Genomic DNA, 18,152 nt, shown 5'->3' with positions numbered 1-18,152 from the left:
TAAATTATTAAACAAATGATAATGAATGTGGGATATTGACAGTTATTACGAATTACCTGACACAAGCAACATTAAGCAGACTCTGTGGGCAAGCTCATTAAGTGGTCGACATTCGATCTCGTCAACAAAGTTCCCGGGTTTGAGTAGCGTCCTTGTAACACGTGTTTGAGTATTTCGTCATTAATTTCATGTAATGGTCACTCGTCCACGGCTGAGAAGAAAAGTGATGTTACGTAACAAAAATAATAATAATAAACATGATCGAAGAGTACTTATTTCATCTCTCACGAAATCTCCTACAAAACCGGGATGTATGAAATATATGTATCTTCACATACGTTTTCGATTTCTAAATTTAACTAGTCGAGACCGAGAACGGGAGAGCAATTTTCAATTCGAGAAACCGAGAGACGGAGACACTGTCAAGTTTTGTTTCTTTCTTGACATCTCCCTAATAGAGTTGTTGTTCTGTTTGTTATTGGCTTTGTATTGGTAATTATTGTCATTATTCTTCCCCTGTAGGTAAACCATAACGACGATTTATGATGAAATAGAGCAGATAAAAGGGCAAGAACAAGAGAGTCATGCCTGCCCGGGACTTCAACCCAGAACCTTACGTAACGAGATTTCAAATTCTGGAGAAGGCATCCGTGTTTCGCTTGGCTTTCTCCTTCCTCTACTTCTGTTTTTTTTTATCATACACGTATAATTAAAATGGATCTGAGAAAATATGTTGCGATCCATTATTGTGTTGGTTGCTACATATGTAAATTCCAACATGGATTTTTTTTTGTTTCGTATTTTGTTGAACATGAAATTTTCTTACACTGTGACAGTTTATTATTTTAGGTTTTTTTTGTGCACAGATAAGCTAATCGGGACTGGACCTTCAGTTTAAAATGGGATACAAACCACTACGTGCCTCCACTGTGTATCGAACCCGGGATCCCTTGATTGCAAGGTGATGACGTTATCATTACTCCATCGAGGAGGCCCCGTGACAGAATGTTATTCATTCGATCTATACAATAATTTATTTCTTCTTTCTTTTTGTTAACTACTCTTATACGACTCTTTTTGCATATTCGATTTTTTCTTGTTTCAGGAGATATAATAATACATGCAGGCTGTATAACCCCCCCCCCCGTGCAAATAGATAGAAAGCTCTCTCTCGAGAACTAATTTATAAATAACGTAACCATTAGGAAACTATTCGAACGTTAACTGATATAACTGCAGATGAAACAATACTTACAGACGCTAACGAAATATCTGTTCTTGTATAAGCTCACAGGCAACAGGTATCTGTTGAGTCATTCACTCTTGCTAACTACGAGCGAAGGTCACTGAATCAAACGGTAGCAAAGAGGCGTCTGCTCTACGAAACTAGGGTTAGCAGACGATGCCCGTGTTCCTGTTATCAATGACGTACGAAATAAGGAGGAACACAGCTTTCATATCAAACTAGACGTATGTTTGGTCCCGTCATTGCATGAAGAACACTTTCTCGTCGTGGCCTTGAAGACCTACGTAAAGGCTTCTCTGCAAGAAGTATAGCTTACCTTCAACTTTCGTATTCTTTTTCATTTCAGAACGAGTGCTGTATCGTCGACTTAATCCAATCTATCCGTTGTAGGCTTTAAGTTCTGTTTGTGTTCGGTAATTTCACATTGTCTTCCTGTTTATGTTATTCGCGGCAAAGGTTCTGGATTCGATAATCTGGACAATAACGGGATTGTGTTGGTTGGTTGATTTGGTGTCTTAAGTCCACTTTATGCAAAGTAAGACTAATCGGGAATGCACCTACAGTTTAAAGTGGGATCCGAACCACTAAATTTGCTTACACATTACTTTGCTACTAGATGTTTGCATGCTAAGATGTAGGAAGTGCTACATTTTCAGTGTGTGGAATAGAGAGTTATTTTGGATACGAAGGATCGGACAATGTAGTAGTTGGAAAAGGATCACCTCACATGTTTGAATTATACCCTCCCTTCCCACACACACAGGATATCGGCCGTGTTTTTTATAACGAAATATAACATGGATGAATTGTGTCAAGAAAAACTGGAGTCTATTTACATCCCTACGGAACTTGATTGATTGATTGAATTGTTGTTTTAAGTCCACTTTTTGCACAGTATGGCTAATTGGGACTGGAACTACAGTTTAAACCGCTATGTGCCTCCTCCGGGTATCGAACCCGGGACCCCTTGATTACATGATTGATTGATTGATTTAGTTTATTTTACTTCGCGTTTTGTGCCTCTTGACTAATTTGCGAAGATGGGGATGAGTGATGAAATGATGAAATTGATGAATGGACATTCACAAACAACCATACCCGACCGGGATTCGAACCCGGGACCCTTGGCGTCGCAGCCCTTGATTACAAGGCGACAACACTACCACTGCGCCATCGGGGAGGCCACCCCACGGAGTTTGGAAGAAAGTTCAGGTAGAGATTAGAAAGTTCTGTTCCGACAAAATCTGACGTATAGTAAATGAAAAAGCAAAGTGCTAACTTGTGCTTTGCACCAAGTCATGAAGGCGTGTAGGGGGTGTGGATTTAGGACCCCACACTTTCTTGTTACGGCCGAAGGATAATGTGATCAGCACCACGCTCCTGGTCCCTTTACCCCCCCCAGAGTTTCCTACAGGTACCCACTTTGTACGAAGCTGGGTGGGCGTCGGAGGCACATAAATAGGTGGACAAAATTCCAATTCTCCCCAGTCGGGGATCAAACTCAGATCTCTCGCGTGGTAATCAAACGCCCTAACGACCGAGCTACCGCGGCACATATAGTATAGTAGCCTTTGTAATTAAGGCAATAATTATTTTAGCGTTTCGTTCAACGCTTTTAGACGAATCATTTTCGGACATGTAACGTGTAGCTCTTGTCGGTTCTGCGACTTGCATTGAGAACAGGCGATTTTCTGACGAACAACATTCCACCTAACAAGTCACGTGACTTTCCTACATTTCCTGTGTCTGTTGGCTATTGCATGAAAGACGAGTTGCTCTTGAGACAGACAGAATCACCCGATCACCTAAAGGTGCAATGTGTGTTGCCTACCCTTCCGGCATTATTTACTGCCATTAAAGTCTTATGGGGAAGAACTTTTTTCCACTACTGTACACTCCAAATTAGCATATCCGGATAATTTCGGATTTTCGTTCGAATGGCGGATTTATTGAAAATTCGTGCGGCAGTGCGAACGTCGCGGATTATTTTCAGAGAATACGTAAAAGGATTATGAGGATGAAGGATGATTGATTGAGTTTTAAGTCCGCTTTTATGCACAGAAAGGCTAATCTGGATTGGACCTACAGTTTAAAGTGGGATCCGAGGCACTGTGTATCTTCTGTGGCAAGATCAAAAGTCGACCGCTTCACGTTCTCGACACTGATACAGTAGTTCTTTTGATCCGGTTAACACACATATCTGTACATTAAGACATCAGTCTCGATTTTACACAGACCTGTATCATTTTTATAGTCGATCTCGTCTTGACAAGACTAGCAAGACCTGGTCTCTTTTTCGTGTCTAGGTTTTTACATGTACCGTCTCTCAAAAGACACATCTAGTAAGGTTTTATTTTTAATACCTTCCCGCACCATTCATACGTTTTCCCTGAAGTTCTGGTGATATTGACGAAAAGTGAAATATGGGTATCATTCCTAACTCACCTCATTTGTAGGATGAGGCAAATGTATTGCTGCTCCTAATCCTGACACTTTGGAAGACACCCTTCACGATAGTCAATATCCGAAGGACGTTGAGAGGGCTTCAGGAGAGCAAATGGTCCAGAAGAAGAATGATCAGCGTCGGCGTGGCACAAAGATAGGATCACTTTGTAAAATGTCGGACTGAAATAGGGGTCACCACTTTAGTAAGACTTTGAAAGGGTAGAGTGCGATTCCATAATTTTTGGAGGTGCTCAAAGTGTCCGGGAACATAGTTCTGCTGTCGAGGTGTGTAACTGATGGAGATGTTTCGAGTAGTTGTATGTGAAGTGTGTACCCAAATTTGCCGAGAATTTTTTTACACCTTCAGTGCCAATGTAACTTGACTTCAATATTCCTCTTGACTTCCAAAAGCAGCTCCGCGTAAATTCTAGTAACACATAGGACAGATGCAGTTGTAATAACAAAAGCTTTCACACAACAAATGTTAAAATTAGGCTGCATCAGAATCGAGGTATTTTTGTCATTCTGTGCTATTATCCTGACCATAACCTCCTGGGGCATTGTAGGACTATTTTTCAGAGGTTGTGCCTTCTTTAAGAAATTGGGAAAATTCAGGAACTTTCGTTGGGATATATATACAGGGAGGTTATTTCAGTCGTTCACCGCCAGCGTGACGGCCGTTCCGCGGACTCTTCATGCAACAGGTCCCGGCAAATTGCGTTCAGGAAGTCCGTAACAGAAACCGCTTGTTTTGTAATGTTTCCACTTTTCACAATTACAGTTACAATTACAATTGAAATAAGCACGTACCTTGTCGCACGGATGCAGGAAAAGGTGTCCTCCCAAATACAAATATTTCCGGCACCTTATTTCTGACATCTAATCTTAGATTAGACATCGCTACTTTATCCTCAGTTGACAGAAAGGGAAGACAGCATCCCGGCGCATAAAGCAAACCGAAAGCGTAAAATGATATTTAAAAGTAATAATAATGATGATCACTAACCTCCTGTGTTATAAGAGATGTTGAAAATGACTTCCTTCAACAGCAATACAACACGTTTCTTAGGTTCAAGAGATCCTGTCTATCGTAATCCCTGACCACTTTTCTGCAAGAATTCGTTTTCACGTAATTATCGTACATAAAAACTCTATGTTCAAGACTATATTTGTTTAACGACATAAGTAATGAATGAATAACAATTAACACACAATAAAGCACTGGCCACGAGTAAGCACATTACAATAACACAGTATAAGCAACACGCGTACTGTTGAACGCAAACAGAATTGAACATGAACGAACACTGACGTCTGGTAGCCGACAGTGTTGCTAACCATTTTTCGGCAATGTCCCTACAGACGTAGTCAAAATGTCCCTACAACTGACCAAATGTCCCTACGCCAAGTAAAGTGACTAAAAAAAAAAACACCTCATGAGCATGCAAACAGAAGATAAAATATACACATTTACTTACCAAATCTTTCTGCTCGGTGCTTCCACAATTAATGAAGGAGCGAATTTACAATACAGGACCTCTCCCCGATTTTTTGTAATATTTCGCATACTCACTATTTGAGGCCTCCTAATCACGAATTTGAAGTTAAAATTTGGGGGGTCACGTGTAGAAATTGCAAAATAAGTGACATTGAGTGGTCCGCGATCGGCACGATTGCTTATTATTTACCGGAAGATTTTGTGTTTCCAATACTTAAAAAACGAAATATACATTCCTGATATTACTACGACCCCAAATTTTAACTATGTTTGCCTATCCTAACCTAACCTAACCGTACCTGAATGGTTCGTGGGGCTATCCGTCAATGGTTTGTTGGGCTACCCGTGCATGTTTTTTTCGAGCCCAAATTTTAACTATGTTTGCCTAACCTAACGTAACCTAAACTTACCGAGAATGGTCAGTGGGGCTATTCCTGAATGGTTTTGCGGTAATTGTGATTACGAACCGATAAAAAATATTATTTTCGTAGCACTTTAACGGCAAACGTTCATCATCGAAGACGCCATTTTCGTATCCTGCAATTTTATGATTGATGTACTGTTGCCAAATTTACCTGTAATCAAATCAGTTCTTCTACATCGTGATTGTCGCTGTCACATGTAAGCACGTTCTTTGGGCAATATACTGAAATCCATAAGTTTATTAATTAGCCCACAGCCATCCTCCTGCACACTCCACCTAACAATCTGTACAACATTAACAACTTTTTTACTGTTCTCTTCCGCCATTCTTACACGATCCATGCTCTCCAAGTATGAAATCAACAGTGTGGCAACGCTGTAGACAGCGTAACTAATTTTAATTTGTTCATATCAACAAATATGGCTACCATACTTGTATACGGAGAATCATTGCGAGAATTGAAAAGCTTATTTTACAACTTCTACACGTTAATGAAAATTTTTTCCCCCTCACCCCAACATGTTAACTTGAGATAAATAATCACGAATAATTATTTCGTGAGTATAAGACGTAGCATAGAAATTACAGAAGGGTCCGGTATTGTAAATTCTTGCCTTAATGAATAATAGGGGTGTGCTGGACAGAATTTTTTGGGTCGGCACGGGATCGGGACGGTAATTTTTTTAAATCCCGACATTCGGGACTGAAAAATTTGCAATTTCCCGACCAAGTCGGAAAATTTTCTGGACGGGAAATGTTCGAAATTTCCCGAAGCACTGGAAATCTCGAATTTTACAAGTCATTTTCACTTTAAGTGATTGTTTTTGCATTTCTAGAATAAAAACTTACAACTTTCGATAAGTTCCAGAAACTTACAAGGCAGAAAACGTCGAGAATTAACGACTTTTTAAAGTAAAGAATCCAGCACACCCCTAATGAATAACGTTGAGTCGTTTACTGTTGATTATGTTATTTGAAGTCATACATGCTGCTGCTGTGAAGAGATAGATGTTGGTTGGTGATGCTGTATTTCCTGCATTCTTTAACAATTTTGGTCCCACTTTATTTCCCCTTTTTTGTTTTTGTATCACTTAACATTGAAAATATTCTTTCCGTTTCCGCGTTAGAATGCGGCAATGTTAGCACTATTTTCGCGAGAGTGGAAATGTTTTCAAAAAGGAACTTGCCTTGAAAGTTTTTGGTAACCGATAACATGTTCCAAAATTCTGATGGAGATCTGTTAGTTAGTTCTTTTTTCTCCTCCTCGCTAAAGTATCCAGATAAACTAATTCATAAAATGTAATTTACCAAGATTGAAAAAAGTACCTACGTTTTCCCTCATTTGGCAAAATCTGTCCCTACGTTCCTACGCGGGCGAAATTTAGTGAAAAGTCCCTATGCGTAGGGACATGTCCCTACGGTTGGCATCACTGCCGACACGTGCAGTATGAAGCGCCCTCTCGCGGCTGACAACTCACCCAACCCCCGATAAGCTGCAGGCGCTGTCGCGACAACTGAGAATAAAGTAGCGATGACTAATCTAAGATTAGATGTCAGAAATAAGGTGCCAGAAATATTTGTATTTGGGAGGACACCTTTTCCTGCATCCGTGCGACAAGGTACGTGCTTATTTCAATTGTAATTGTAACTGTAATTGTGAAAAGTGGAAACATTACAAAACAAGCGGTTTCTGTTACGGACTTCCTGAACGCAATTTGCCGGGACCTGTTGCATGAAGAGTCCGCGGAACGGCCGTCACGCTGGCGGTGAACGACTCAAATAACCTCCCTGTATATATGTATGTTCTTACGTATTACAACTACACATGCGTGTGTGTGAAATCTTTGACACGTTTCTGGTTTTACAAGATGTTTGGCATATCAACGTCTTAACGTCCTTTTTACGGGGAAAGGAGAAATTACGATAAATTTCCACCTGGAAATTCTAGGTTGGGGAAATTTACTGGAAATATCCGAAAATGTCATGAAACATATTTGAATAATTCAAGTAAGTTCTCTTGAAGCAAAGATATGGACATTATAAGTATTTCAATGGAATTGTTAACGTGGTGATGAAACACACCAAACAGAGTAAAGTCAATCTCAGTTCTCCATGAAGTGATCATGAGACATCAGTGTCAATGCAGGAACGGCATTCAACTCCTTAGTGATTGCTGCCCACATGACATCCAGGCACTGTATTTGGTATTGGTGAACTTTGTCCTTTAGTAGTCCTGTCGGTGTCAAGTCTGGATGTTAAGTTTGTCATTACTGGCATAATGAATGAGATCCCGTTTCGCATGACTGTTGTGGTATACTTGAATACTCGAGGAATTTGTTTTGGCTGGCCAAATGCAAAGGAACTTGCAGTGTTGAGATAGAGATAATTGAAAATGGCGAAGAACCAAAATGTGGATACCGTCCTCGATCAATATTTTCAGCAGCGATAATGTCCAGAACAAATTGCCATTTTCATCGCCGCGGTTTCTAGGACTGCCGAGGTACTGCGGATGTGGCGTTAATGTAATCTTTCCCTCCATTACTGCAGCGCGATATGTCAGTGGCAAATAGTGACATTCAACATGAATTGATGTTCCTGCAAAGAAGGAACGGGAAGTAATATGATATATCTAACGTTGGCATGATCGATATAATGATTTTTTTCTTTTTTCATCAGGGGAAATCATCCGTAACATTAGAATGATGGGCGTGGGGAAGATTCCGATGATCCACAGATGTCGTCTGCTCTTTGTAAACAATTCATTTAGGTTGGGCCGAACTGGAGTAGGAAAACATTGAAGTGGATTTAAGGGGTTTCAAGAGTGAAAGGTTTTCAGGAACAGCAAAGTTCGGATTTTCAAAACATGGATGTTAGTTTGGCGTAGGAAATGGCTTATAAGAACACTTTATACCCACACACAGATGATTGCATGTTCCCTTCCTTCAGTTTACACAGGCTACAGTGTTTTATTGTATTTGAATGCATTGATTGCAACTTCCGTACTGATGGATTTTGTCTTGTGGACCCTTTTCTGCCTTGTATGTCGAATGTGTTTACTTTCATAACGTGTTCCATTACCATTTCGAACTTATTAACACTTCACTATATGACGCATCAGAAATTACTTATAAAGTACGTTGAATTTTTGTTACTTCAGGCGAGTGAAAACTCCTGTGTAATTACAGTAAACAATCACGCTACAACCTGCTATCAATAGGTTAAGCGCATGTTTTTGGCTTCGAAACGGTAGGTTAGTATGTTGAAGATATCCCAACTATATGGTGTTATGTCAACTTCTCCAATGATCTTTTTCCTCGTCTATTTGTCATATGATGATCCATATGTTTTTATGCTTTTTAATAAAAATATACTATGCTTCCACAGTCGCTTGGTACGTTCAGTTGACTCAGTCTTGTTGCAGATCGTTCCAGATTCGAGTCCTGGTCTGAGCATTGGTGTTCCATTATGAACGTCCATCAATTTCATGTAACCACTAACCAGTCTGTTTCAGTCGTCGTTATTTGCCTTAGAAGGAAACAACCATATAAGAAATGCAACAGCGTATGTATGGATACAATACTTTTTTGCGTTACTTGTGGATTACAGTGTGGATATTAGAAACTAACATCGCGTAAGGTTCGTTGGTTTCAACACTTGCTTTTGTCAGTTTGCAAATCCGTGCTTAACCTGAAGCTGGTAAATATTATTAGACTAAACTCAGTGACGTAGAAGTCCTTTCAGCGCTAAGGCCGGCTAAGCGACTTTTCATTGGGTGACGCGTGTTCACCGCACCGAGTCCCATCGCAGAACTTGATTCGTGGATGAATTTGCTCCCCTAAGTTCAATTCGTGAATGAATTTGAAACCCAAACTTCGAATCATGGATGAGTTTGATCGCCAAGTTTCTAGTGGAGCCAAGTTCGCTACTTTTCAAGTAGCTCTCAGTTGTCTTGACGATGCTGGACCAATATTGAAATTTTGGATCTCTCAAAGGGAATAAAGCCCGAGACCTGTTGCGCCAAAGGTAAGTTCTAATCAGTATTGCAGGTGCTCCCAATGAGTTAAAACAGTAAATCAATTGCAGCAGAGCACGAGTTGCCAATACGATGAATGGAATATATCGAAAGGAAGTTGTCCTTCAAGAGTACCAGTCGATACTTGAACAGGCCATCATCCTAGAACTAAAAGAATCGTAGAATATATTGATGGAAAGAAGTTGACCCAAATAGGTCCTTGAGGATGCAGGGACGTATCCCTCCACGTCAAGAGCATGTCCAACAGCTAAAGGTTTTTTGACCATTCAGCCAAAACCTAGTGAAAAGCTTTTCAAAACATCAAATACTTCACTGGACATATACAAAACCCGTGGACGCATGGAGGAAACCTTGTAATGCGATTTGTAGAGGCCGCTAAAGACCGGGAATTGACCCACAACCACACATGTACCTTTTCGTTATGGCTGCTATTAAGACTTTTACGGCGACACCGTAAAGAGTTCCAGGAAGCAAGAGGCAATATTCTTCTGCTCGTGCATCCTCCAGAGCTCTTGGAAACCGGAAACTGTCGCAACTAACCGGAGTTGACGGCTCGTCCACCGTGCGGCAGCCATCAACTTCTCCATCTTCGTGTACGTATGACGGGAGAAATAAGCGCATGGGTAGACGGGTGTTACCCTTCGGTCATCTTCGTAGGCTTTATTGGTGCAACTTTTACCGGCTACTTTATCACGGTCTGTCGTAAACTCTCCCGAAAGATTTTTTTTTCCTGAAGGGGGGAAAGCCTTTTCCTGTCCTTTCTGATTGACATAACGACGTGTCGTTGGATGGTTAAGGTTTTTTCCTCCGTCCCTTTACTGCTGACGTTGCCGCGGGCAGGGGCGAGCGATCTTGCCGCAAATTTCTGTGAAAGGGAAAACATGTTAAATGGAGCTCCCGGTCTCCCATCACGTAATGAATGCTTCTCGTGGATGGCGAACGGGACAAGATGTTTATTAATGGAACGTGGCGTAACTGATTGGTTAGGTTACGCTCTGTTGCCCGTTTCAAGAAGCTATAGATTGGAGAGGAATGAATAACTGTCCTTGCTGTGGGAAGGGATAAACTAGGGGAACTTTCTTATAGGTAAAGATAAACTGTTGTAACCGTATTGCATGCAGGAGCAAGCAAGGGGCTCCTGTTTCAGGAAAGATCAAGCAAGGGATCTCCTTGTTTCAAGGAGAATCAAGCAAGGGATGGATCTCCTTGTTTCAAGGAGAATCAAGCAAGGGATGGATCTCCTTGTTTCAAGGAGAATCAAGCAAGGGATGGATCTCCTTGTTTCAAGGAGAATCAAGCAAGGGATGGATCTCCTTGTTTCAAGGAGAATCAAGCAAGGGATGGATCTCCTTGTTTCAAGGAGAATCAAGCAAGGGATGGATCTCCTTGTTTCAAGGAGAATCAAGCAAGGGATGGATCTCCTTGTTTCAAGGAGAATCAAGCAAGGGATGGATCTCCTTGTTTCAAGGAGAATCAAGCAAGGGATGGATCTCCTTGTGTCAAGGAGAATCAAGCAAGGGATGGATCTCCTTGTGTCAAGGAGAATCAAGCAAGGGATGGATCTCCTTGTGTCAAGGAGAATCAAGCAAGGGATGGATCTCCTTGTGTCAAGGAGAATCAAGCAAGGGATGGATCTCCTTGTGTCAAGGAGAATCAAGCAAGGGATGGATCTCCTTGTGTCAAGGAGAATCAAGCAAGGGATGGATCTCCTTGTGTCAAGGAGAATCAAGCAAGGGATGGATCTCCTTGTGTCAAGGAGAATCAAGCAAGGGATGGATCTCCTTGTGTCAAGGAGAATCAAGCAAGGGATGGATCTCCTTGTGTCAAGGAGAATCAAGCAAGGGATGGATCTCCTTGTGTCAAGGAGAATCAAGCAAGGGATGGATCTCCTTGTGTCAAGGAGAATCAAGCAAGGGATGGATCTCCTTGTGTCAAGGAGAATCAAGCAAGGGATGGATCTCCTTCTGTCAAGGAGAATCAAGCAAGGGATGGATCTCCTTGTGTCAAGGAGAATCAAGCAAGGGATGGATCTCCTTGTGTCAAGGAGAATCAAGCAAGGGATGGATCTCCTTGTTTCAAAGAGGAGAAAGCAAGGGATGGATCTCCTTGTTTCAAAGAGGAGAAAGCAAGGGATCTCTATGTTTCAGGGAGGAGCAGGCAAGGGGGTTATATTTTTTACCATTTCGTTAGAATTCCCAAATCATTTAGTCAGCATAGCCAAACAGAGGTATCTACCTTGTGTGGTCACGCAAAAATGTAATCAAACACCAATATTTTTTGTGTAGTATGCCAATAAAGTTTTGACATCCAAGTGAATTTTAGTTTTCATCGTATTAAGTTACAAAACAAACTCAGTATTTAAACGTGTGTTATTCAAAGCGAGCAACTTTTAATATTGTGTTATTTACGAACAGATTATTTGAACGAAAAATCCTAAAGGGGTTATTTTTTTAAATAAATACTTGTCACATTTAGATATTGCTAATTGTCTGTACTGATAGTGATTTCTTTCCTTTGCAGCCATTTCTAAAGAGGAGAACGAAGACTCGTCGCGGACTACGAAACTCACGTACAACGGTTACTCGGATGAGTTCCTCGACCGACTAGAGCCGAATGGAAACATCCCGACGGACAAGGAACTCCATCTCGGTAAGATATTCTTTAGATTCCTCAAAATGTTTTCATTGTTTACACCTGCATGAGATTTGTTTGCATTAGTAGCGTAGTCTCTTGGTGGTTGCTCTTTGTTCGTTGAAAGATATGCTCTGTATTACCTTACAGATAAGGCCCTTCAGAAATAGAGCTGTTTGACATGTACAGTCGCGAGCAAAAGTTAGTTGGAGTTGTGATCGGAAAAAAGGAAAAACCGTTGGCGGATCCAGAAGTTGCAGTCGGGATTGACGAACAGTCACATGCCTTACCTGATATGATATACTGTGAAATGGAAGTAAGCTGACTTGCATGTTGTAGAGATTAGTGTTGTTTTGCAAAAATAATGGCCCAGAGCCGGAATTGCCACGGTAAATTGAATGATCAGAGTAAAGTGAATAAACACAATATTATTCTCTCCAAGGGTCCCGGTACGATCCCTCTTTTGAGGAATATTGGACAGTGGTTCGGAGAAGAAAAATGCATTTGAAAAGGCTTGGAAATAAAAAATGAAAAGGGTACGAAAAAAAAATGCATTTGAAATGGCAGTGTAAATAGATGAATGCACTTTGAGAGGCGGGGAACACAGAAAAAAGAATATGAAAAACCAGGAAAAAATTGATTCGGTTTATTTCGCATTTCTCTCACTTTTGACTAAATGAAGATGGGTGATGATATGATTAAATTGATGGAACACCCACGCTCATGTCGGGATTTAAATCCTGGACCCCTGGCGTCGTAGCGTGCCTTGCTTACCACTCCGCCTCGCATATTATAATGTCAGCAATTATCAAGTTCCTAGTTTTTCTCTCTCTCTCGAACCATTGTATCTGGTTTTATCTAATTCTGTAGTTCGAAAATCTTTTTAGAGCCTCAGACGATTTTGAACAGTATTGTTTCAGTGGTGTTGGATGAAGTTGTGCATGCAATTGCACACTGTAGGTTGGAAAGTGACATTTTGCAAGAAACTGTTAATTCAGTGCAACAACCACGCATGTCTCTGCTAGGGACCCTTGTATGTTCTACAGCCAATTGAGACATGGTTATTTACAGCAAAACTTCTCTGCCAGAACTGGAAACGTGAGAATTATTACCTCCTTGAGGGATTGCAAAGGGCCCGTCGACGCCATGCACAGATTATACTTCCAAGCCCAGCCTATCCCGTTTCTGCACGTCCAATTATCGCAGTGGTGTCTGCCGGACTGAGGAACGCTCCGAAGAGGCACTTCCCCGCCCTTAAGTCCCCCAGAGCCCATCAGGAACAATTAATTAATTCGGACGTTGGGCAACGTGAGGTTGTGTACATCTACGTGGGCGGCAACAATTCTCTCTCTCCTCTCCGCGAACCTCGACGAAATCCGTCGCCCCAGACTCGCTCTTGGTTCTCCAGACTCGAAGAAAATTAGATGAATTTCAAGACGTAATTCAATTAAAAGCCATCCTGAGGATCCTGGAGAAACTTGAGGCTTCTGGAACGGGAGGAACGCGGTATCCCATCTCCTCGTTTGTTAACAGAGTTTGCTGCTTTTTCCAGCTCCCCGCTTCCAAAGATGGGCTTGCAATTACACCCCTCTTTCTCGGCGAGGGCGTCGTTAATAAAGAATCTCCAGGCGTGCAGATCCTCCAGCACTGGAGGGAAAATGCACGCACGAGGACCCTATATTACGCAGAGATCATCTTTCCCATCCAGTCATAATCGCGCGCCTCTGCTTCTACTCGTTGGCAACCAATCGCGTGGTGATAACGACGGTCGAGCGGAATCATTGCAAACTAGAATTGTTTTTGCACCAAGAAGTGTGAGTCTTCAATGTTTTTCATCTGATTCCATAATAGAATACTATCATCGTTTAAGGCATTGTGTCACTACTAGATCCACCAACACCCTCGGTCTAAGGCAGTGTTCTTTTTCAGAGCTTCCAGGGTTAAAACAAATTAGAATAACATGAACTAAAAGGAAAAGGAGTAGAGATGGTGGATCCAGATCTTTGAAGCTCGGGATTTGGGAATCTGGTACCCAATCCATTCACGATTTGTAGTTTCGGGAAGGAAATGTGCCCATGAATTGAGATTTTTTGGAAAGCAAAAAAAATGTATAGTATATATATCTATGAAAAGAGATACGAAAAACAAATTCATCCATGATTCATGGTTTTAGAAGGAAAACGTCAATAATTCTAAATTGAAACTACAAATTCATCAATGAAACTAAACTTGGGGGCAAGAAGATCATTCGTGAATGGAAGTTTGGGTTTCAAATTCATCCGCAAATGGAACTTACGGGCAAATTTATCCACGAATCGAAGTTCGGGAAAAAAATCATGCAGGAACCTAAATCCATGAAGGCTAATTCATACCAAAGTAGAAATTCGGGGACAAATTCATCCGTGAATCGACGTTCGGGGGCAAATTCATTCATGTACCTAAATTCGGGAAGAAAATTCATTCATGTACCTAAATTCGGGAAGAAAATTCATTCATGTACCTAAATTCGGGAAGAAAATTCATTCATGTACCTAAATTCGGGAAGAAACTTCATTCATGTACCTAAATTCGGGAAGAAAATTCATTCATGTACCTAAATTCGGGATGCAAATTCATTCATGTACCTAAATTCGGGATGCAAATTCATTCATGTACCTAAATTCGGGATGCAAATTCATTCATGTACCTAAATTCGGGATGCAAATTCATTCATGTACCTAAATTCGGGATGCAAATTCATTCATGTACCTAAATTCGGGATGCAAATTCATTCATGTACCTAAATTCGGGATGCAAATTCATTCATGTACCTAAATTCGGGATGCAAATTCATTCATGTACCTAAATTCGGGATGCAAATTCATTCATGTACCTAAATTCGGGATGCAAATTTATTCATGTACCTAAATTCGGGAAGCAAATTCATTCATGTACCTAAATTCGGGAAGCAAATTCATTCATGTATCTAAATTCGGGAAGCAAATTCATTCATGTATCTAAATTCGGGAAGAAAATTCATTCATGTACCTAAATTCGGGAAGCAAATTCATTCATGTACCTAAATTCGGGAAGCAAATTCATTCATGTACCTAAATTCGGGAAGCAAATTCATTCATGTACCTAAATTCGGGAAGCAAATTCATTCATGTACCTAAATTCGGGAAGCAAATTCATTCATGTACCTAAATTCGGGAAGCAAATTCATTCATGTACCTAAATTCGGGAAGCAAATTCATTCATGTACCTAAATTCGGGAAGCAAATTCATTCATGTACCTAAATTCGGGAAGCAAATTCATTCATGTACCTAAATTCGGGAAGCAAATTCATTCATGTACCTAAATTCGGGAAGCAAATTCATTCATGTACCTAAATTCGGGAAGCTAATTCATTCATGTACAAGTCCTGGAAGGTAATTCATCTACAAATTGAACTTTGGAGAGAAAATTCACCCACGAATCTAAAGTTTTGGTTTCAAATTCATCCACATTGAACTCAGAAAAAATCATTCTTGAGCCTAAATCGGAAACTTATTCAATTAGGAATCAAACTTCGGTAAGTAAATATCCATAAATCGAAGTTTAGGTTTGCAATTCATCCACGAATTGAACTTAGGGGAGAAAATTCACGTCCTGCTCAAAGTTCGGGAAGCCATATTTTTTTCGTGATTAACGACGCGTGTTCATAAATCGAGATGCGGATAGAATATCCATCCGCGAGTTAGGATTAGGAAAATATTTCCGATGCGAGCCACCATCTCCAAAACCAGCAGGACCGAACCATAATGCACCAGAGTTCCTCTATCGACTCGTGGCTCCTTTCCTGAATTTCCTGTCCCGGAAGAAGTTGGCAAATGCCTGTTTCGCAGGACTTTGAATTCAGAACATACGCAAGCATCTCTGCGTAACAGGAGGCAGCTTGCGTTCCTGCGGCAATAATAGGAAGACAACTTCGTAATACCCTCAGGCCTCATCGATACACATCCACACACGCACTGTTCTTTACGTGACAATTCGAATGCAAACTCCCGCGTGGATGTGGCGTGATCGAGAGACAGAATGGGGACTCTTTCTCCCCTCAATAGCCGACCCTACATATTGGAAAACCACACTTTAAGTGCGTAGGATCCCAGGGGAGCAAGACATCACAGAAATAAGCATCGTACCTTTCCGATATGCAAGATAAGGGAAGCTGGGGGACAAGAGGCTGTGATGATGCTCATAAAAAAGGAGAAACAGAGGAATAAACAACAGATAAGTGAGAAAATGGCAACCATGAAAAGGAATGACACGCTTGGCAATGAATTCAGATGCATATCTTACAAGTTTGAATACCGCGAGGGCGAGATTAAAGTCAAAAGGCGTGGGTGATGTAACGATGCGGGAAAGTGCGTGTTGACGTGGAGTGATGATTGGTTCTTTGCCAGGGACTGCCTTTCTCTCTCGTGTTTCGGAAATGAATATAAAGCGTGCCTATATGCCGTTTGCGTTTATATTGTCCATAAAACTTCTGCCTTTTCATTCTGTCCCCCTCTTTTCCTTGTTCGGAATTGGAATAGTTTTTTACATTCGTCATAACTCGACAAAACTTCTTTCTCTTCCCAAGCGATTATGCTCTGAAAATAAGTTCCCATAAAAGAAAATAATGTGTAACGTTCGGACTTTGTCAGATTAAATAGAAGAAATCAGAGGGTTAAATGACGTTAAGCGCAAATATGAAACAATAGACGAACACATATTTCCTTTACCTAGTCTACTTCCGTCCACTAGTATGCCTCTAACTTGCACAGCCAACAGAAATTGGCGTTTTGACTTCACTGTATTGTCATACATATTGAATAACATGCACTGATATGTGATAAAGATAGTTTCCCCAGAAACTTCCTTTTGCGAAAAGAAAATTATTCATGGTTTCGAGTTTTACCTAAAGAATTAGCACATTAATGTCCAAAATATATGCAGCTATACGGATAATCTGGAAAGATTTGTTAAAAACTTATGAATTTTAAAGGTACATGAAACACACAGAAATACTTTGACAGCATCTATGTACAGGCTGATCACATGGAACTGGAATATACTACTGGAACGCTTTGTTGGTTTTGGACTGACGCCTTGGACGTGTTCTAATTGCAACTTGCTTCTCTGCTCGATGCTCTGGTAGCAACCAATCAGAGTGAAAGTTTGGTCTTAATCTGTGAATTTGTAAAGAAAAATCTGTTCTTGTCTGTTATTTTTGAGTGTTGGTTGTGCGATTTCTATGTTCCTTGCTCGAAACAAAAAATAAACTTTCGTGTTAATAAATATTTGGGATTTTATCCAATCCAATGAGATACGTATGCGACAGATATGATTAACCGATTATAGAAATCTTTATTATTACCAGCGTATTAAATGTTTTGGGATCTTTAGTTGAACAACCATATTTTTTTTATGGATGAGTCCTACGAATCTGATGTACGTATTAGTGCATGCCCGATTTCATTTCTTCTTTCGAGCCAATTTCTACCCAATGCTATTCTTTTTCTTCTTCAACCTTTAATATTAGCACTTGTAAAGAACATAGCACTAGCTATTGTCTACGACATTCATCCTTAAGTCGCTCGTTCATCTTGTCTGCTCTGCGCAATGCCTTGTGTGATCAAAAGGTCTACGAAGAAGTACCGTAACGAGTGTGACAAGTGCAGGAAATCTAGCCTCCTGTGGTTCAAACTTAAGATGACTTGGATGAAATATATATATTGGAGGCGTCTAACGTTAGTGGATCAGGATGTCTCCCAGTCTGGAAAACGGGGAAAATTCAATGAATTTACATGGAAATGTAATGTTTCTAGAAAGTTCAACATTTTTCTAGTAGTGCACTAAAAGTAGGTTTTT

The 18,152-nt window shown here is 40.6% G+C and overlaps 1 protein-coding gene across 3 annotated transcripts in view; it reads left to right on the top strand.

Annotated features, from left to right (window-relative positions):
- Eip63E (cyclin dependent kinase Eip63E) overlaps positions 1 to 18,152 on the top strand; it is a 534,609-nt gene that overhangs the window by 336,500 nt on the left and 179,957 nt on the right. For all 3 annotated transcript variants that reach the window (XM_083143954.1, XM_083143952.1, XM_083143953.1), the window contains exon 3: positions 12,167 to 12,295. In XM_083143954.1, coding sequence (XP_083000080.1) covers positions 12,167 to 12,295 — 129 coding nt within the window. The remainder of the gene's footprint in view (positions 1 to 12,166; positions 12,296 to 18,152) is intronic.

The sequence above is a fragment of the Lepisma saccharinum genome, chromosome 22, assembly GCF_977018435.1.
Source record: "Lepisma saccharinum chromosome 22, izLepSacc3.1, whole genome shotgun sequence".
Taxonomy (NCBI): Eukaryota; Metazoa; Arthropoda; class Insecta; order Zygentoma; family Lepismatidae; genus Lepisma; species Lepisma saccharinum.
The sequence above is the reverse complement of the archived record's forward strand: the minus strand, read 5'-3'. Positions and strand labels throughout refer to the sequence as shown.